General features: G+C 43.2%; 1 protein-coding gene across 1 annotated transcript in view; it reads right to left on the reverse strand.

The window, feature by feature from the left end:
* slc25a33 (solute carrier family 25 member 33) overlaps positions 1-19,429 on the reverse strand; it is a 40,418-nt gene extending 20,989 nt beyond the window's left edge. Inside the window, exons 1-3 of the mRNA XM_072586135.1 lie at positions 19,260-19,429; positions 8,244-8,423; positions 822-899 (exon numbers count right to left, since the gene is read on the reverse strand). Coding sequence (XP_072442236.1) covers positions 822-899; positions 8,244-8,423; positions 19,260-19,300 — 299 coding nt within the window. The 5' untranslated portion in view covers positions 19,301-19,429. The remainder of the gene's footprint in view (positions 1-821; positions 900-8,243; positions 8,424-19,259) is intronic.
* Between the last annotated feature and the right edge of the window lie 2,806 nt (positions 19,430-22,235).

Below are 22,235 nucleotides of genomic sequence, written 5' to 3' on the forward strand. Positions count from 1 at the left end.
CCCAACCCCAAGTGCCCTTAAAAATAAAAAAACCTGGTGTCATCTTCTTGAACCACTATGGGCCATCTGATACAAGTACACCCCATAGTGCAGTTAAAGAAACTTCCAGGATTTTGACCTGGCAATACAAAAGGAGTGGGGGCTATCAAATCATGATGGTGTGGCTTGAAGAGGAATTCATAGTTGGTAATGTTAATTGGCTACCCTTACTTTTCTATATGGTAGAGGTTATGGGTTTGCGAGGTGCTGAATTAAGTCTCTCCCCCAAACAAGAGTGCCCCAATTAAGTTATAATGGCACTAATTTTTCCAATGTAGAAATGAATTCTGAATAAAGGTTCTCTGCCAATCACTGCCCCTCTCCGAAATTTTGTTTTTGATATTTACTTTCTGCAGTCTACCATTTCTGCTATTATGTTACTGGTATGTTTGAATTATTAAATTTTTATTGTTCAAAGAGAAGCAGATCCACAGTAACATCCCAAGTTCAAAGTGCAGCCCCCTCACGCCAAAAGGGGAGTAACGCCACTTAACATGTGTTCTTCTAATGTTGTGATAAAAGCGTAATTAACGCAGTGTAGTGAAGTTGTTACACACGTTCTGAAGTGAAGAGATTGTGACTTGAACAAGGGTAGTATTCACATTTCAAAAGGACAAGTGTGAAAATAAAAGTAGGAGGACAGCACATACATTCAAATTATTTGTCACCATAAGCCTTTGAGTCCCACCAAGGATAGCCTGAATTCCACTTTAAGATCTAATCAGGTATTCACACAGCATTAAGAAAATATATGGAAATCTACTGGCAATATGGAAATTTACCTGGATGGAGCAACACCTATCAAGTTAGGTCCTAACCCTCTGAAAAGTGATCTCGGTCCCTCCTTTTCAATGATAGATCTGTAAGAGTTAGTACAAAAAGTTAGAAAGTATTTGAAATAAGGGAACAAAACAGCTGAATTTGTACAAGTTTATTATTTCAATGTTTTAATCTTAATACAAAAATTCCACTATTGTCTCAGGTGGCTGTATCTTCAACCACCAAGGCACGCATTCAAACTCTTTCCAACTTTCCATCTTTAAGGTTGTTCTTAAAACCTCTCTCTTTGACTGTGCTTTTGGTACCTTTCGTATTAACTATTGCTTTGGCATTTTTTTAAAATCACAGCTCTGTGAAACACTTTGGACATTTACTGATACATTAAAGACAAATTATTTTTCCATTTGCGATTTTTGAGAGTATTTGTAGCTCAGGTTGAGGTTCAGGTTGTAAGTTTGCTCGCTGAGCTGGAAAGTTTGCTTTCAGATGTTGCCTAGTATGGTGAGGAAACATCATCAGTGAGCCTTCGGTGAAGCGCTGCTGTTATGGTCTCGCTTTATTTATAGATCTTGGTTTCTTAAGGTGGGCGATATCATTTCCGGTTCTTTTTCTCAGAGGATGGTAGATGGGGTCTGAATCAATGTGTTTATTTACGGAGTTCCAATTAGAATGCCAGGCCTCGAGGAATTCCCATGCATGTCTGCTTAGCTTGTCCTATGATGTATGTGTGGTCCCAGTCAATGAGGTGTCCTTCCTCGCCTGTATGTAAGGATGGTGGGTCATGTCTTTTGGTGTCTAGTTGGTGTTCACATATCCTGGCATTATTTTACATGAGAACGACAAATGACTCCCATTCCTAGATGTCACAGTAGAACGAATAGTTGGTGGGGAACTTCAAACCAGTGTCTACAGAAAAATAACACACAGATCAAATACTTAACTACAGGAGCAACCATCCCAACACCCACAAACAGAGCTGCATCAGAACCTTATTTCAATGAGCCACAACACACTGCAGCACCTAGGAACTACAAACAGCCAAAGCAAAATCCTATACAGCATACTCAGGAAGAATGGGTACCCAACAAACACAGTCCACCGATTTTCTCAACAACAAATCCAAACAAGCAGACACAATGCACCCAGAAACTCTAGCCACATTACCTTATATCAAAGACATCTCTGAAATGACTTCCAGACTACTCAGATCCCCTGGCCTCATGGTAGCCCACAAACCTACAAACACACAAACAGCAGCTAATGAAGCTAAAGGACCCTATACAAACAACCAGCAAAACGAATGTCATTTACAAAATATCATGCAAGGACTGTAACAAACATTACATCGGACAAACAGGCAGAAAACTAGCCAGCAGCATACATGAACACCAAATAGCCATCAAAAGACATGACCCACTATCACTAGATGAGGAAGGACACCACTTTGACTGGGAAAACACATCCATTGTAGGACAAGCTAAATAGAGAAATGCATAGGAATTCCTAGAGGCCTAGCATTCTAACTGGAACTCCATCAATAAACACATTGATTTGAACCCTACCAGCCACTGAAAGAAAGAACCAGAAATGATATCACCCATCTTAAGAAACCAAGACACATAAATAGAAAGCAAGACATAACATCAGTGCTTCACCAGAGGCTCACTGATGATGTTGCCTAGTATGGTGAGGAAACATCTGAAAACAAACCTTATAGTTCAGCAAGCAAACTTACAACTTATTTTTCATTTGTTAGATAATTACATCAGCAAACACAAACATCAACTCAGTCCCTATTTTAAAACTATATTTTGTCAGCTATACTTAGAATTGGAAGCAAAAGGTTAAAGTTTGTTAGAACTTCACTACAGAACAGACTGAATCGAAACATAAGGCACCTCTACCACACACAGACTTTAGTCTGCAGAACACTTTGCAATACTCAGGAAAACAGTACTGCTTAGTGATAGCTCCCACTCCTCAATATTAAGACAGCAAAATGCAAGTGATATCCGATAATTAAGGTGTTCAAACTGGAACTTGAATTTAATGTTAATGATGGATCAGCTCATGTCTGAGGAGGAAGCTGTGCAGCAGAACCTTATTCTCAATTATACACACACATTTGATTACCGAAACTAAGAAATGTCCAAGGCAGTGTGGAGTCTGCTGTACAAAAGGTGCCCTACTCTACAGAATACCATGTACATGCTCTTCTATGGATTTCCTTTAAATTTCCAATCCTAATTAAAAATAGGCCGTGATAAATACAAATATGAAAGAAAGAAATCTTAATCTGTTTACATTCCCTGTCCCAACCTCAAGACATTTCAAAGTGCTTCACAAATTGTGGTTCGGACAATGTGTTCTACATGTTTACTGCTCACTGCACAAAAAAAAACTCTTCCTCATTTCAGTGCAAATCACTTACACAAGATTGAGAGGACAACCAGCTAACAAGAAGAGTTTCTCCTCTGCTTTATCTAAGCCTGTCAAAACTCAGCACCCTCTATTTATGAAGGCCAAAGTGCAATGCTTAATGAAGAGAGTGTTCAAACAATGTAAAATCTATCATTCTAATGAGCTTCTCTGAAAGATGCCTCTAGCAATTAGACGCACAGCAATGACGTTCAACAGAAAAAACAGGATTAGCTTTGTCACAGCAGTTAGTGAGATGAAAACAATGGATTTCAGTTTACATTACTGCATAGTGTTTCATTTCTTAACGCCTCTGTTCCATAAAGAGAACAGATCTCCGATAGCAAAGGGATATGATAGAAAAATGCAGTGTGTAATGACTTGTTGTAAATTGGGCTTCAGGAGGGATAAGGAAATCCTTCAGATTAAATGTCCATTTTTGATAGTGTTCACTCACATTAACATTTCCTTTGTGCAACAGCAATCGCTGAGAATCAGCAACATAACTTCAACCAGAAGAGGAGCAATGCACCCATGTTTTCAACTTCTTCATTACTGTCCAGAGGTCGAAATGACTAATGTTCAACCTCCATTTGATATTTCTTTGAAAACAGATTTTGCTTAGCAAATGAGCTTTTGTTTGAACTAAATAACATACATTAGATGCAAATGCCAAATGCAGACAGATTCTGGATTTTGAACTGCTCATTAGCTAGATGACTGCATAAGGAAAGGAATCAAAACAAGTGGGCTCAGGAAAGCACAGCCAGTCAGGCAGCAGCCGACAAGAAGAGTTGATGTTTTAAGCTCAAAACATTGACTCGCCTGCTCCGTGAATGCTGCCTGACGGGCTGTGCTTTTCCAGCACCGCACTTTTTGATTCTGATCTCCAGCATCTGCAGTTCTCACTTTCCCCCTTCATAAGGAAGGATAAGGTTAAATGAATCCAGTGAGACTGACTTATTCCTGTTCTGCAGTATTTCAACGTCACTGATTTTTAAGTTGGCCAAGGTTCAAGCTACAGACAATTTTAAAGGCCAACGTAACAGTTAAACGAAGCCAAGTTCTGTTAAAATAACACTTCAGCAGCAAGAGAAAAAAATGATCAGAAAGTCAAGCCATGTGTAGGAGAACAGAGTTAATGTTTAAAGTCTGAGATCTCAACAGATAAACTGACAAACACCTATTAATCTTTTCTGATTGTTTCTGAAGCATTACCCAGCACTGATGTTAAACTGTGCAGTTTAGTAAACGGTGGCACAATGGCTAGTACTGCTGCATGAACTCCGAGCATTTTCTCTGTTGCTTTCTATTACCATTACCTTCTCACCATCTGCTTGGACCTACTGTGAATATAGAGCACCTCTCCTCCAACCAGATTTTCAGTGCAGTACTAGAACATCTTGGTGAATGCACTCTCCCATGGGTCAGCTATTGTTCTTTTTTGTACAGTACTTGTCTGAGTGATGCCACATTGCACTTTCACTTTTATTTTTCCCTTTTTTTGCAGGATAGCTTGAAGTAGTACATTAACTAATAATATTGGGCTCCCTGTCGTGTGCAGCAAATGAACAACTATTAAGAGCTGGATAAAAATAATAATAATGAAGATGATTAGGTAAATGCACATCACAATCCCAGCACTCATTTTCACGAGCTGGAAGGTCAGAACTTGAAGCATGAGCTGTATAGGACCTTGGTAAGGCCACATTTGGAGTACTGTGTGCAGTTCTGGTCACCTCATTTTAGGAAGGATGTGGAAGCTTTGGAGAGGGTGCAGAGAAGATTTACCAGGACGTTGCCTGGAATGGAGAATAGGTCGTACGAAGATAGGTTGAGTGTGCTAGGTCTTTTCTCATTGGAACAGCGAAGGATGAGGGGTGACTTGATAGAAGTTTATAATATGATCAGGGGAATAGATAGAGTAGACAGTCAGAGACTTTTTCCCTGGGTACAACAGAGTGTTACAAGGGGACATAAATTTAAGGTGAAGGGTGGAAGGTATAGGGGGGATGTCAGGGGTAGGTTCTTTACCCAGAGAGTGGTGGGGGTAGGGAATGCGCTGCCTGTGGGAGCGGCAGAGTCAGAATCATTGGTGACCTTTAAGTGGCAATTGGATAGGTACATGGATAGGTGCTTAAGCTAGGACAAATGTTCGGCACAACATCGTGGGCCGAAGGGCCTGTTCCGTGCTGTATTGTTCTATGTTCTAATATGCTGCCAGTCTGACTGAGTATTTTCAGCACTTTCTGTTGTAATTTTAAATTTTAAAAAGATTTTTTTTTCATGGGATGTTGATAACCATCTCTACTTGTCCTTGTGAAAGTTTTGGTGGGTTGTTTTCTTGAAATTCTGCAATCCATTTTGTGTAGCTATAACCAGAATGCCTTAGTGAGGGAGTTCCAAGATTTTAGCCCAGCAATACCGAAGGAAGAGCAACCTAATTCCAAGTGAAGATGCCGAGTGGCTCAAAGAACCACCTGCAGATGGTGGTATTTTATTTTAGATTTCCAGCATTTTTGCTGTTAGTGAGCATTTTTAGAAAGAGGTTTTAGACTTTTGCTCGAATCTTTCTGAAATAGCCAACGTGACTATGAGATACAAAGACTGATTAAACATTTGTAGCTCAGGTTGTGAGTTCACTCACTGAGCTGACAGGTTTGTTCTCACTCATTTCATTACCATGCTAGGTAACATCATCAGTGAGCCTCCAGTGAAGTGCTGGTGCTCTGTCCCGCTGGGTATATGTGTCTTGGTCTGTTGTGGTGGGTGATATCACTTCTGGTTATGTTTCTGAGAGGTTGGTAAATGGGGTCCAAATTAATGTTTGTTAATGGAGTTCCAGTTTGAATGCCAGGCTGCTAGGAATTCCTGTGCGTGTCTTGGTTTAGCCTGTCCCAGGATGGATATATTGTCCCAATCGAACTAGTGTCCCTGACTTTATGTATGGATACTAGTGATTGCTGGTCATGTCTTTTGGTAGCTACTTGGTGCTCATGGTGGCTAGTTTCCTGCCCGCCTGTCCAATGTAATGATTTTTGCAGTCCTTGTATATGATGTACTTTACAGTATTTTGCATATGATGTACATTCTGCTGGTTGTTGGTACAGGGTCCTTTAAATTCATCAGTTTCGGTGTGGTGGTAGGTTTGTGGGCTATCACGATGCCTAGGGACCGGAGTAGTCTGGTCATCATCTCCAAGATGTCTTTAATGTATGGTAGGGTGGCTACAGTCTCTGGGTGTATTGTGTCTTCTTGTTTCGGCCTGTTGCGTAGGAATCGGTGGACTGCGCTTATCAGGTACCTGTTGTTCCTAAATACGTTGTATAAGTGTTTTTTCTTGGCTTCTCGTAGCTCCTGGGTGCTGCAGTGTGCTGTACCTTGTTTAAATAATGTCCTGATGCAGCTAAGTATGCGGGTTTGGAATTATTGCTCCTGTAATTGAGTATCTGGTCAGTATATTTGGCTTTCCTGTAGATACTGGTCGGCAACTCTCCATTGGCTTTTCGTTCTACTGTGAAATTTAGGAAGGAGAGTCTGTTGTCCTCTTACTCTTTGGTGGACATTATACCGGTGAGAAAGTTGTTTAATTGTTTGTGGGTTTCTTCTAATTTGTTGCTTTTCGTGATGACAAAAATGCCATCCACATAGTGAACCCAAATCTTGGGCTGGGTTGTGGGAAGGGCAGTTCGCTCTAACCTGTCATAACTGCTTCGAAGAGTCCTGATATTGGCAATCCCATAGGCATCCCATTGATTTGTTTGTTGGTCTTATCGTTGAAGGTGAAGCACAGGTCTACTAGTTTGAGGAAGCTGCCCTTGCTGACGGAGTTGGTGCTCTCGGGTGTTTGTGTCCTTGGTTCATCTAGTAGTGCGGCCAGTGTTTCTTTTGCTAAGGTAATGTTTACTGATGTGAATGGGACCGTCACGTCAAAGGAAACCATGACCTTGTCGTTGTCTACCCTGGTGTCTTTGATTATGTTAAGAAATTCCTGAGTCCAGTGGATGAAGTGGCTTGAGTCTTCTATTAGGTGTTGCAGTGCCTTTGCTAGTCTGTATGTTGATGTACTGGGAAGTGAAACTATGGGTCTGGGGGGGGGGGGGGGGTCCTTTGTTTATGTGCCTTTAGTAATCTGTAGAAATGGGGTCTGTTGGATCCTTCAGGTTTCATTCTTTGGAGGTCTGTCTTGTTGATTTCACCTGCTTTGTCTAGTTTCCTGAAGGTGGCTGTCATATGGTTTTCTCAAGCCACTCCATTCACTCCACCCAGGAATTCACTGACATTAATGAACAACTATCACTAGTATCCAAACACATACAGGCAAAGAGGGACACCAGTTCGACTGGGACAATACATCCATCCTGGGACAGGCTAAACAAAGACACGCACGGGAATTACTAGAGGCCTGGCATTCAAACCGGACCTTCATTAACAAACATATTAAATTGGACCCCAATTACCAACCTCTCAGAAACAGAACCAGAAGTGATATCACCCACCACAATAAAGCAAGACACATAAATAGCAAGCAGGACAGGACACCAGCGCTTCACCGGAGGCTCACTGATGCTGTTACCTAGCATGGTAATGAAATGTCTGGGAGCAAACTTACAACCTGACTGATTAAAACACTAATTGGAAACACAAACTAACTAAACCAATGCAAAAACAGATTCGCACTCGCACCCCAAATCTTAATCTATCAGAAATAAAAATGTTTAGAAACACCAAAAATAATAATAAAAACAAAGTACTGAAGATTCTGCAAATCTGAAAATAAAACAAACTACCAACAACAGCTTTACTGATAAAATGAACAAATCCCAAATGTTGGAGTCAATGAAAACCAAACATGAAATGTACTAACTGGATAGTAGTTGATCTGACCAGGATGCTGTAGGGACACTGTGCTGAAGCACAACCCAACAATGAGAAGCTAATTAATTACTTTTGTGAAGAAATGCAGAAAACGACATCAACAAAATAAATAGAAATAGATCTCTTACTTTAGAACTTGAAAGAGTCCGGGTGCTACACGCGCTGGTCGAACAACACCTGGTCCATTGATCGTATTAAGGTTCACCTGTGGAATGTAGACCGGACGAAGTGTTAAGCCCGAGGATTGGAGCCGAGTCTTAATCACTTCCAATGGGCAAGTGACAATTGCCCCCACTGTTCCTCCACACCTATGGATAATACAAAGAATGGGAAACAATTAGCATATTTCACTCAGCTAACAGGGTACACATGAAACACTGGTAGCTCTAAGTAAGTTTTTCTTTGGAAATTGAGTAAAAGTTGTGGGAAAAGGTTAATATGACTATCCATTTGGATTAACCAGTAAGACAAAATCTAAGTGCTGGAAATCTGAAATAAAAACAGAAAATTACTTAAACACAAGTAAGCCCTTCTACATTCGAAAATAGGTACTTATATGGGGAGAGACTATTCCTCAAAAACCATTCAAACCATCCTGAGCTTCAATCAAAGACGTTGGCATCAACATGATGCAAAAATCTGCACAGGCCTGATGGAAGACATTTATTCATCCACAGGTTTTTTTTAAAATTCACTCACAGGATATGGGTATTGCTGGCCAGCCAGCATCTATTATCCACCCCTAATTGTAAGGGTTAACTATATTGCTGTGGTCTGGAGTCACATGTAGGCCAGACCAAGTAAGGATGGCAGATTTTCTTCCTTAGAGAACATCAATAACCAGATGGTTAACCCTCCCCAGCATTAACAATGGTTATGGTCACCATTAAACTCAACTCTTACAGGACACTACCATGTTTCATTTGCACAGAATGTGAAACCTTTATAGCTAAACTTAGGCTGTGTCTTCTAAACACCTTGGGATACCTAAGGCTTATATTAAATATTGCTGGTGACTATTGTAATAATGACAGTGCTGGGGAAAATGAAATCAACGTTACTCAGCATTATTTGTAATATTAACTAAAGTTAAATATTTCCTTTAAAAAATTCTAATAGTATAATAATTACATCTAGTGATAATAGTCTTTCCAGAAATTGGCAGGTATTTTTGTCAGGAAAAACATAGCAGCTAGAACAGGCAGTTTAATGCACCTAAAATTGCACATTAATTGTAACCAAACTCCAACCACAATGCCACCCACTTTTGTTTTGTGTTATTCTTCCAACTCTTAATAACTGTACAATGGATGCTGACTTTCCCCTTTCATCACCGTCAAGTAGCCATTTGTTTCTGGGCCTAAGTTCTATGATGGCATCCTGTTTCATTATGGAGAACAACATTCAAACCTGATCCTGTTCCTTCCACATGCAATATATGCAGAAATCTTAACAGATTCTAAATCAGGAGCAGAAATATTGGTAGTTTTTCAAGCTAAAGCCAATGCTCAAACTAATTGTAACATGACCAGTGCTACCTAAAGTACTCAACTAAGTGATGAAGGGTAGAACCCCTCATTTTAACCTTTCTTAAACTCCAATTCTTCTAAAACTACACTAACCATATTTTAACTATATTTCCCACTCACCTATGTACTCATTCTTATTGACCTCCATTGGCTAACCACCCCTTGGGACATTAGCAACAAAATTCACTTCCTCTACAAAATTCTTTTATAGTCTTACCCTTCTCAAACTCTAAAATCCCCACTAACACGATATTCCTCCTTGTATCCTCTACTCTTAATTAGAGTATCCTGAACATTCCCCCTTACTCCATTCAATCTTCCAAAGCCCAAACCATTTACCTCTTATAGTTGGAAATTCCATTCTTGCACCTCACAACATTTCTCATCATTTCCACAGCACTGTCATCACCTCACAGCATTTTCAAAACACTTCCATAAATCCCAAAGGTCCCTCACCTGCCCATGAATTTTGATATTCAGCTGCTATCATCCCTGCTGGATTTAGGAGTTAGCATAGAGAAATGCTGAGGCACCCAATTAAAATCTCTCAAGTCTCAGACTCTGCAGCATTGGTAGTTTGTGTCTTTCATCCCAATTCCTTTCCCAAATTAAAAATCAACTAGACATAAATGAATGTTGCTGACTGTTAATTTCCTTCTGAACCAGTTTGCCAAGCTACTCAGTTGTATTAAAACCACTTTAAAACCGCATGAGCTGCAGAGGTTCAAAAATGTGCTCACTACCTCCTTCTCAAGGAGGATTAGGGATGGCCAATAAATTCTGGTCTTGCCAGTAATGCCCACATCCCAATAATGAATAAAAATGTATATCCAAAAGCAGGTGCTATGTACAACTCGAATATTAAGGAGTGTAACCGGCTACTGTGTTTAAGCTATAAGTGATAAACAAGAGCAAACTTAACTCAGTGAGAGTACTCTGACATTAGGGATTTCCCCAATAGTTCTTCCTCTGGTTCAGCTGATAAGAAGCCTCATGGATGGGGCCTCATTTTGAAACAGGAGAGATGAGCCCTACAATAGTCATAGTCAACATTTAACCTTTAACCAACAAAGTAAATTAGCTGGCCACTTATCCCACTGCTTGCACTGATCTAGATGTTTGCAAGTTGCCTGTCACATTCACCGATATAACTGCAAAGCGTACACTTCAAAAGCAATTAATTGTCTATGAAGTCCTCTCAGGTCTGAAAACTATGATATATAGGTTTGTATTTCTTTTTGTTCAAACTAAATAATACATTAGAGGCAAAATAAAATGAGTCAAAGGCAAGCCATGTCTAGTCTTTCTACTCCATCTGCTTTTATGCCAAATGTGCAATGAAGTATGAGAGGTTGCAATGCACACATATCAGCATGATTTGTAATTCCCTGTGAACAACTGTCAAACAATTCACCATTGCATTATTTTCTTTAATAAATTAAAAACTGTTATAACATGTAGGTCAATTATATATCCATGAATTAGATTAGATTACCAATAGAGTGGAAACAGGCCCTTCAGTCCAACCAGTCCACACCGACCCTCCGAAGAGTAACCCACCCAGACCCATTTCCCTCGGCCTAATGCACATAACACTATGGACAATTTAGCTTGGCCAATTCACCTGACCTGCACATCTTTGGACTGTGGAAAGAAACAGGAGCACCCAGAGGAAACCCACACAGACACAGGGAGAATGTGCAAACTCCACACAGATAGTCACCCAAGGCTGGAATCGAAACAGGGACCCTGGTGCTATGAGGCAGCAGTGCTAACCACTGAGCCACCATGCTGTGGTTTGAATGCAAACTACTTTTTGTCCAGGTTTAAATACCAAATGGTTAAAGTTAAAGCGAAGATTCTGTTATATAGACCTGCAATGCAACTGTCATAAAGCAATGGCATTTAACACAAATGCACTCAATAAGCAAATGGATTTATGAAGTACAATGGGGCTCTTGTGGTGCAGAGGTAGAGTTCCTTCCCTTGACCAAGAGGCCTGGATTCAAGTCCCACCAGCTCCAGAGGGGTGTAATAACATCTCTGAACAGGTTGATTACAAATACAGGTTAAATAAAAAAAGTATAATAGATATGAAAATGCACACATGGACAGTCAGAGGCAGGTTCAAGCTCTTCCCTCTACCCCAAAGTGATGCAAGGAGATAAAGATGAGTTCCAAATATGAACTATGCACAGGTAGTTACTGCAGCCATAAATAGCTGAGCATAAACCAATAAATCTAAACATCGGTCTCTAAAAATGGTCTAAATTGGCCTGTTCCAAGAATGTAACAAACATTACTTATGAACAGTTCAGATTGCTAACTCAATATAGCCGAAGTCAGAATTTCACAGAACAGAAAAGGCTCCTTTAGCTCATTCTGCCTGTGCCAGTCATCTTGCACCCAACTACTACAGACTCATTTTCTAGCACGCATGGTAATCTTAAATGAACTGCACATTGTAACAAGCAGGGCGTGCACAAAGAATAATTAGAAGGAATTCTGCTGAACATTTTCCTGGACTGCGGCTTATATCAGATTTCCAAAATGTACTAAATTTCCCATTTGCAATATAGATCAGATTAGATTAGATTACTTACAGTGTGGAAACAGGCCCTTCGGCCCAACAAGCCCACACCGCCCCGCCGAAGCACAACCCACCCATACCCCTACATTTACCCCTTACCTAACACTACGGGCAATTTAGAATGGTCAATTCACCTGACCTGCACATCTTTGGACTGTGGGAGGAAACCGGAGCACCCGGAGGAAACCCACACAGACACAGGGAGAACGTGCAAACTCCACACAGACAGTCGCCTGAGGTGGGAAATGAACCCAGGTCTCTGGCACTGTGAGGCAACAGTGCTAACCACTGTGCCACCGTGCCGCCCTACATAGTGCCAATGAAGCTCAGTACAAGGTTAAGGAACAACACCTTATCACTTGTTTAGTTCACTGCTGCTTTGCAGACTCAACACTGGTTTCAACAACTTCAGGTCATAACTACTGTTATTCAATTAGACAGCAAATGTTGGTAATGGCTCTATAACTACTAACAGCTCTGGATCAATTGTTTTTCTTCATTTGCACATATTAGTATTTTCTACAGTGTTGCAACATAATCCCTTTAATCATCCAGTCATTTCTACTATCTGTCCCACCTTTTGTGGACTTTTTGATTTGAACTTCACTGAGTAAAAACTTTTAATGCTTTATTATTTTCATAATGTTAATTTATTTAGATTACTTAAAGCTTAAAAGTAAAGAGGAGGAATACAAGTAGAAAGGAGGTCAAAAGAAATTGTTGAAAAGAAATTGCAGAAAAGAAATTGCAGTACCTTGGAGAAAGAGCTATCTTCTCCAAGTATGATCACACTGTTGGGCTATCACTCTCAACCTACTCCAGGCAATAGGTTACAAAATACTTCAATTATCACACAGCCAGGTTGTTACACTGACCCAGGGAAAAAAAATTGTTCATGCAGAGACAAATTTGGAGTTATTGCTAACAGCGGATAAACATTTCTATAGCTTTGAATTTAGGATTAGTGCCATACCAATCACTAAGTGAAACACCGCAACTCTTCTGGAGGAGATTGGAAGGATTTCACTCAAAGGACAAACCCAGAAGAAAATACAACAGGGGAAGGAGAATTGAAATATAAACAAAGGTACAGCAAGTCAGGCAGCATCTGTGAGGGAAAAACAGATTTAATGCTTAACGTTGATGATCTTTCAGGAAAAGGAAAATGGTCTTGACCATTGTATTTTACATAATCAGTAAGAGGGCTTACTTATGTATAAGTCCTCATTACTGCTTATTTTTTAATCAGTCCCAGGATACATGCATCATCAGATAGGTCAGCACTTATTGCCCATCTTAAACGACCTTCTTGAACTACTGCAGACCATGAGGGTAGGAGGCCCTACTGTGCTGTTTGAAAGGGAGTTGCAGACTTTTGACCCAGTGCAATGAAGGAACAGTGATAATATTTCCAAGTCAGGACGGTGTGTACCTTGGAAGGAAACTTGGAGGTGGGGATATTCCCATGCATCTGTTGTTCTTGTCCTCCTTGGTAGGAGAGGTCATGAGTTTGGATGGTGATATCAAAGGATCCCAGATGAGATGCTGCATTTCATCTTGCAAATACTGTTATCATTGTAAGGTAAGTAAAGTCACCATAGATTTATCAGATCATGGTGCTGCTCTCTTGTTAAAGAAAGAGACAACTGGTGATAGTTTAACCCAAGGGTCACCACACCTCAGACAGGGGGAGAGGTTGACTAGGAGAGTCCTTCATGGTAATCTCAGCTGCTGTGGGAACTGAACCCACGCTGTTGGCATCTGTCTGCTTTGCAAACTAGGTATCCAGCAAACAGAGCTTCACTTCCAGTGTGTATCAATGGTGAAAGGAGTAACTGTTGAAGGTAGTGGAAAGGTTGCATATCAACCTTGTTGCTTTGTCCTGGATGGTGTTGAATTCTTGAATGTAGTTGGAGCTTTAACCATCGTGCAAGTGGGGATTTGGGCCTTGTAGATTGTGAAAAGGCACCAGGGAGATTGGAAGTGATTTATCAGCCTCTGACTGGCTCTTATACCTACACTATTTATATGGCTGACTAAAAATTGAACTGGACTGATAGTAAGCATCCCAGGATGTTTAACGCACGAGATTCAGTGACAGCAATGCCAATGAGTGTTAAGAGGAGATGGTTAGATCCTCTTATGGTAGATGATAGCCTGGCATGTGTGGCAAAATTGTTCCTGCCCACTCATTCACTCATGCAGTTCTTGCTGCATATGAACATAGATGGTTTCATTGAATAGTACTGAGTATTGTGCAATTAATGTACATCCCCTCTTTTGACCCCATGATAAAGAAGAGAGGAATTCTTGGCTTCAGACACTACATTGAAAAATAGCGTTCATGGCATTATGGTAATGTGCCTTACCCGTCAACCAGATGCCTGGGTTCAAATCCCATTAACTCCACAGGCTTGTCTTAAAATTTTTAAACAGGTTGTTTAAAAATATCTGCATTGGGGAATTCATGCTGTGACATCCTGGGATGGATATGATTGCTCTCCATAACTATTTCCCTTTGTGGAAGGAGTCAGTTAAGTAGAAAATTAAAACATTGAACTAGAAGTGTGATTTCTCTGTATTGGAGTCTCTAAGTTGGCATACAGAATGAAACTTTCGCTGTTTAAGGTTTTTTTATAATGCTTGTTTCCCCCTCTCTTTTGTTTAGTACATTTACATTCTGCTAATAAAGAATATCTACAGCTTTGTACGAATATGTTTCAATGACTAATTACCATGGTAAATAAAAATAAAATTAAATGTATGATCTACTGAACCAGGTCTCATTCTGGGATCTGACTTGTTCAATATTACCATCAGTTGGGATCATAACAATTGCTACACAATTGGATGATCACAGACCAATCTCTGTGGATTTATTTCTTTGGCAAGACATTATAACTACACATTCTCTGAATACTGCAGGAAAGTACTAAGGACACTTCTTGATAATAAATTATACAACAGCATACAGGATTAACAATTTAGATTTTGCAACACCACTGCCTTACTAAAAAAAAGGAAAATAAACTGAATGAAGATTACTTCTAATGGTTCCATGTAATAACAGTCATAGTTTCACACACTAAGGGTTGAGAGCATTTAACCTTCAATGCTATGGAGTCATTGCTGCTAGTGTTTATAGCTTGCAAGCAGACAGTTTTAGGAGCTGCATGTTCTATTTCACAGTCATAACATTTGACAGAACACCAAGTACTATACAGTGCACTTTTTTTATAGGTGCTTGGGCATATGTGTCATCACATTTATACAAAGGAGTCAAACAGGTATAATAAAGGATTGAACCAGGTTTACTCTTGTTTAATAATAGCAAGCACTTCCACATTAGACACAAAAGGTTTAATTACTATACATATGGAAAGTTCAAACATTATCCTTTGGGAATTGTACTGAATTGCCATCAGAAATGATCCCAAAAAAATGATAGATAGGATGAAGTTGTAAAATTACTTGATCAGCAGATTATGAAATTAAAAGTGAAGCAACATCCCCAAAGTTTGGGTGTAAATAACTTTGGGGACTAATAGTGAAAAATACTACAGAAATTTCCTTCACTAAGAGCTGTTAGAGAAGACAGTCAGTTTCCTCCTGGCTCAATGTATAAAGACAAAGGTGCCAAACCACCGGCTCTCTCATTAGAGAAACAATTGGTGAGGGTTTCACTCGAGGATAACCACACCTCAGGCAAGGGGAGAGGTTGAGTAGCAAAGTCCTTCCTAGCAACCTCAGCTGGTGCAAGAATTGAACCCATACTGTTGGCTTCACTCGACATTGCAAACCAGCTGTCCAGTCAACTGAGCTAACCAACCCTCAGATGAATAAAAGCAGTATTGTTTCCTAGTCTGAATTTGCTTTTACTGTAATAAAGCCTCAGGTAGATTAATTATTGGGTGGCATGTCCAATTTCAACAACGCAGAACAGGAAAGTAATAACAACAATTTCTGCTCCTGGTTAGTCTTTGTGACGAACAATTGGATTGAGCTTAGCAATGAAAACATTAACACTTATGAAACATCTTACACAACCTCAGGCCATCCAACATTAATTTATAGTCTATAAAATATGTTGGATGTGTCGTAAGAAATGTGGCTACCAGATTAAGCACACTGAGCTCCGACCAAACAGCAAAGTGAGTGACATTTAAAAAAAAACAGCAAATGCTGTAAACACACAAGTCAGATAGCCTTTGTAGAGAAAGTGAAAGAGCTAATGTTCTAGGTCAATGACTTTTCATCGGGAACTGAATTATATCAGGGAACAAAACCCCTGCTCTGTTTCAGAAGATTGCCATGTTACTATGCTCACAAACACCAAAGAAACTGCTTCCAATAGAATTGCACAGAAAGTAGTAACGAGTGTGTGAAAATACTGTACATTACTGTAGTCCATGCAAAGGCTACACTATAAATAGCTCTTCGAAGCTCAGCTACTAGTAAAACAAAGTCAGCAAAAAGACATTTCCCCTCTCTCTCCACAAATATTAGCAAGTCAAGAAACTACTGCCAATTTTTTTTTTAAGTGTGCAATGGGCTTCTGAAAGCCTTTATTACTTAAGTAATTTCTCTCCAGTTTCAAACGCCTGCACCAAATTGCCAATCGGCTAGGGGGAAATCAGTGTAAAACTTCCAGTTCCTCCGTCACATGCACAGAGCAGCTAAGAGATGAGGGGGTGGGGGTGGGCTTTAAGCTGCAAACATTCAATTGGCTGCTCTATATCTTGCCAGGAAACATCCCACTTGTTCACCCAGCGCAATGTAACCATGATATCACTTGCATAGTGAGACGACTTTGCCACTTGCCAACAGCGATAATAATTCAAGTTATAGTTTTAGCTGTAAGAGATACAATAGATTGGACATAATTTCAATGTGTTTCCTCCAAAACAAAATTAATGTAGCTATAATTAACATCAGCAGCGTGAGCTGATTCCTCTCAAACAATACTTGGGAATAAAAACCGAAAGAACAGTAGATACTGTAAATCAGCACCAAAACAAATAGTTGTAAAATTCAGAAGATCTGGAGTATCTGTGGCGAGAAATCAGAATTAACATTTCAGGTCAAGTGACCATTCCTCAGAACAGTTTGGAAGCAAAACCAAAGTCAGAAATAGACTATAACGGTCAGGTGGATGACATGGGTTAAAACTATGGGTTTACAATTACATCCTATATTCCTTACAAATCCCTGCCCCATTAGACAGTCACACTTATGACATTTTCGAAAGCAGCTTATGCTATTCCGCTGGAACCCTGTTTACTGTAGGCTATTAAGGTCATGTTATCTAAGGATGAGTATATTTAAAATGCTAGGCCAGCAAGATGCACCAACATCAAAATAAAGCAAAATCTTCATATCTGATGCCTTAAAGAACCTTCCCTCACCTACCACAGTGAACTAAACAGATCCATTACCACGCAGGATAATTTTGCAACACCCATCAGTAAGCTATCACAATGATTAATTCTACAATAAAATCCATTAAACTTAACTTTTGCTGACTAGAGGTCAACGTAACAAAAACAATGCTGAATACGTTTTCAAACGTTTTGTGTCATGGAAAAAATGGAAGGGAGCTAAAGTTTTGGACCAGTTGGATCTCACACTGTCAGAGATCCAGAATCCAAGAACATGGCAGGAGCAGGGTGTAGGTTTGCTCGCTGAGCTGTAGGTTTGATATCCAGATGTTTCATTATCTGGCTAGGTAACATGGCAGGAGACAAGGGGATTGCATGGGAAGAGTTATGAGAGAAATGGGAAATGTTGGGTAGGAGAAAGAATGAAATGAGAAGACAGGGTGGGAGCAGCGTGGAAAGGGAAGGTTGGGGGGCTTATGGAATGGAATGCAAAGACGGGGAGGAAGTTGTGAAATGGGACGACAGGGAGGGGTTTGTGAAATAGGAAGACTATGAGGGGTTTACAATGGGAAGACTGGGGGACAGTTATGGAAAGGGAAGACTGGGGCGGTTTATGGAATGGATAGACTGGGGGGGGTTCATGGAAAGGGAATACTGGGGGGGGGGGATTCATGGAATGGGTAGACAGGGGGGGTTCATGGGATGGGTAGATGGGGGGGTTCATGGGATGGGTAGATTGGGGGGGGTTCATGGGATGGGTAGATTGGGGGGGGTTCATGGGATGGGTAGATTGGGGGGGTTCATGGGATGGGTAGATTGGGGGTTTTATGGAATGGGTAGAACTGGGGGGGGTTCATGGAGTGGGTAGAACTGGGGGTTTTATGGAATGGGTAGAACTGGGGGGGTTTATGGAATGGGTAGAACTGGGGGCGTTTATGGAATGGGTAGAACTGGGGGCGTTTATGGAATGGGTAGAACTGGGGGCGTTTATGGAATGGGTAGAACTGGGGGCGTTTAAGGAATGGGTAGAACTGGGGGCGTTCATGGAATGGGTAGAACTGGGGGGGTTTATGGAATGGGTAGAACTGGGGGTTTTATGAATGGGTAGAACTGGGGGCGTTCATGGAATGGGTAGAACTGGGGGTTTTATGGAATGGGTAGAACTGGGGGCGTTCATGGAATGGGTAGAACTGGGGGTTTTACGGAATGGGTAGAACTGGGGGCGTTCATGGAATGGGTAGAACTGGGGGTTTTATGAATGGGTAGAACTGGGGGTTTTACGGAATGGGTAGAACTGGGGGGAAAGTGATGACTGCAGATGCTGGAGAACAGGAGTTGGAGAGTGTGGTGCTGAAAAAGCTAGGAAAGTGCGGGTGGGGTATGGAGAGCACATGGGGACAGAGTGGGGCTGATACTGGGGGTGCGGGGATGGGGGGGGGGGGGGGGTCAGTGCAGGACGGTTTCCCTCGGAGGGATGCCCGCTGCTTTCTGGAACATTCCCTCAGCCTGCCACACGCAGCCCATCCTCCAGCCGGTAACCAAGGGCGACCGGATGCGGCCTACCGGTGAGAAAGAAAAACGATTAATTCGCTAGTGGAGCCGAAGGAGGGGGGGGGGGGGGGCGGGAGGGATATCGGTCGCACTCACCCTCCCGCGAAGAGGTGCAACACAGTTTCTCTCTGTGCCATCTTCAGGCTGACATTGCGGTGAGCCCGAAGCCAGGCCCAGCCCGGTACAGTGTGTCCCTCAGGCCGTTCACAGACTGACAGCCGTTCACTGCCGGGCAATGGAGAGGACACGGCCACGCCACTGCGCCTGCGCCAACCGGCCCATGTGACGTCACCGCGAGGGCGGGGAGGGGGCGGCGGCCTGACGTCACCGCGGTCGCTTGCGTCACCGGTGGGCAGAGGGGGCGGGGCCGGCGCCTGCTGACTATTAAGGGAGCGTTTGTAAATTGCAATTGCGAGCTCAGCAGGAGGGCTCGTTTGGTAGTGTCCCCACCTGTGAGACAGGAGGCCCAGTTTCAAGACGGAGAGGATGTAGGTGTTGTCAGAGCTCAGCTCAAAGGGTTAATTTTAAAAATACCTGCAACAAAAGGAAGGGTGGAGTATATGTTGCCCCCAAAACAAGAAAAACCTTATAGAGTCTTATAAAATCATGAGGGGTATGAATGGGATGAACAACAGGGGGTAAGAGGCAGGTCAAGGTAACTCTGAGGGCCGATGACAGTGGGAACATCCTCCACCACCCTCAAGCTTCGCAATCGGAGGGAGCAGAGGCTACCTGACATATGCAGGGCAGCCCAAAGTGTGCCGAACCTGCGGGAAGTCGGGACACGTGGCGGTGGATTGCAAAGTGACCATCTGCAGGAACTGCAAACAGGAGGGTCACTTGACAAAGGACTGTCGGGAGGAAAAGAGCTGCAACCTGTGCGGGGAGGCGGGCCACATGTACAAGGCCTGCCCAAGACGAGGAGCCGCCACCTACGCACAGATGGCCGGAGGTGGCAACACGAGCCGCGGACCGACAAAGTCTAACGAGGTACCGCGAATCAGCAAAGGAACGGTACCTGGAGGCACCCAGAAGGAAGGGAAAGTTGTAGAGGAGCAGGCAGCAGACAGCGGGGAGATGCAGCAGCCGACCCAAGCTCCTGCAAGACAGACGGAGGAAATGGAAGAGGAGGGATCAAAGGAGGCAGAGCAGTGGATTATCGTTAAAAACAGGAAAAGGAAACCTCTTGAGGGCCCCAAAGCCACCAAGCGAAGGGGGAAGAGACACCTCCAAGAGGAGGATACAGGCAGCTCCTCCGAGGGTGAGGACGGGCGCAAGAAGGGTCGCCTCCGGAGGAAGAGGCAGAGCGCCGTGGGGAGAAAGGAGGGCAGCACCGCCCAAGAAGGAAAAGACGATCCCTCTGAGGGGATGGGTGAAGGCCTCCCCCTACCCGGTGAGAACCAAGGGGTACCCACAGGCCCACAGCTCCAGGGAACTGGGAGCACCGTCCCAGTGACAGCCCTGCTGTCAGATGGAGAACGGGGCGATGAGGACCCTGGGTCCGACACGATGACACCAGAGCGGGGAAATGACTCCAGCGTGGAGCCGGACAACTACCTCAGCCCTGGGAAGGTCCAGCAGTTTGCTGTCACCACGGGGATGCACGCAGCTACCCCACTGGAGCAAGACCAGAAGAAAATGGACACTGGTAACCCCGCAAACTGTTAAAATGGGGTTTAAAATTGCCAGCATAAATGTACGTAGCATTAAAGCGGCTACGCGATGTATTTCAACGCTGGCCTTCCTGGCCAACGTCAAAGCCGATGTCCTGTTTCTGCAGGAGTGTGGGATACCGCACCTCAGCAGTTACAGGAGATGGTCGAGCTTGTGGGCCCATGGGCCGTCAGTGTGGTCGGGGGGCAACGATAGCCGCGCCTCTGGCCTGGGTATCCTGTTGCGGGGAGGCAACTTCACCATCTCCGAGGTTAAGGAGGTGGTGGGCGGGCGCCTCCTCGTCGCGGATGTTAAATACAGAAACGCTCCCGTGAGACTAATCAACGTGTACGCCCCAGTGGGTAAGAGTGAACGGTTGGCCGTCCTGCAACAGCTTCCACTGCTGCTGGCTATGTCCAGGCCGGTCATTCTGGCCGGAGACTTCAACTGCATCATTGATGCTGATGGACGATCCGGCGGGGGGGACAGTAAACCGGACGCTACGTCCAGGGCCCTGATGGAAACGGTCAAAGACGCCAAGCTGCACGACGTCTTCAGCGCCCCTGCAGACGGAGCGCAGCGTAGATACACCTGGTCACGGGCAGACGGGTCTATCCGCTCAAGGATAGATTACCTGTTTGTGTCCCGAACGCTCTCGGTCAGATCCACCGACGTCAAGCCGGTGTTCTTCTCTGACCACTGCCTCCTGCTGGCCGACTGTCACCTACAGGACGAACAGCGGGCGGGCAAGGGAACGTGGAAACTGAACACTAAGCTGTTGACCCCGGGAAACATCGAAGAGCTCAAGAGGGATTACGCAGGTTGGAGAACCGTGAAGCCCCTCTTTGAGTCTCCAGCGGACTGGTGGGAAACGGTAAAAGGGAACATCAAGAGGTTCTTTATCCTCAAAGGTGTCCAGGAGGCGAGAGAGAGGCGGGGAAAACTGTCCCAGCTCCAGGAAAGTATGCAGAACCTGCTCCTGCTGCAGACGATGGGGGTGGATGTCACGGAGGACCTCAAGGAGGTGAAGGGCCAGCAAGCCTCGCTCTTTGCCTCGGAGGCCTCCAGGATAATCTTCCGGTCCAGGGTCCGCTCGGTGGAGCAGGACGAGACGTGCTCACGTTTCTTCTTCCAGAAGGTGCACAAAGAGAGCTCCGTGCTCAGCAGCCTGAAGAAAGAAGATGGCTCGGTAACGTCATCTCAGGCTGACGTCATGAGGATCAGCAAATCCTTCTACGCCAGCCTGTATGACTCGAAGCCGACCGACAGCGCGGCCTCCCAGTCGATCCTGTCCTCTATCACGGAGGTCCTAGATGACGGAACACGAGAGAGGCTGGACCAGCCGCTATCTCTGGATGAACTGACCAAGGCCCTCGAGTCCTTCGAAAAGAATAAAACTCCCGGAAGCGACGGCTTACC

The sequence above is a fragment of the Chiloscyllium punctatum genome, chromosome 16 (assembly GCF_047496795.1).
Source record: "Chiloscyllium punctatum isolate Juve2018m chromosome 16, sChiPun1.3, whole genome shotgun sequence".
Taxonomy (NCBI): Eukaryota; Metazoa; Chordata; class Chondrichthyes; order Orectolobiformes; family Hemiscylliidae; genus Chiloscyllium; species Chiloscyllium punctatum.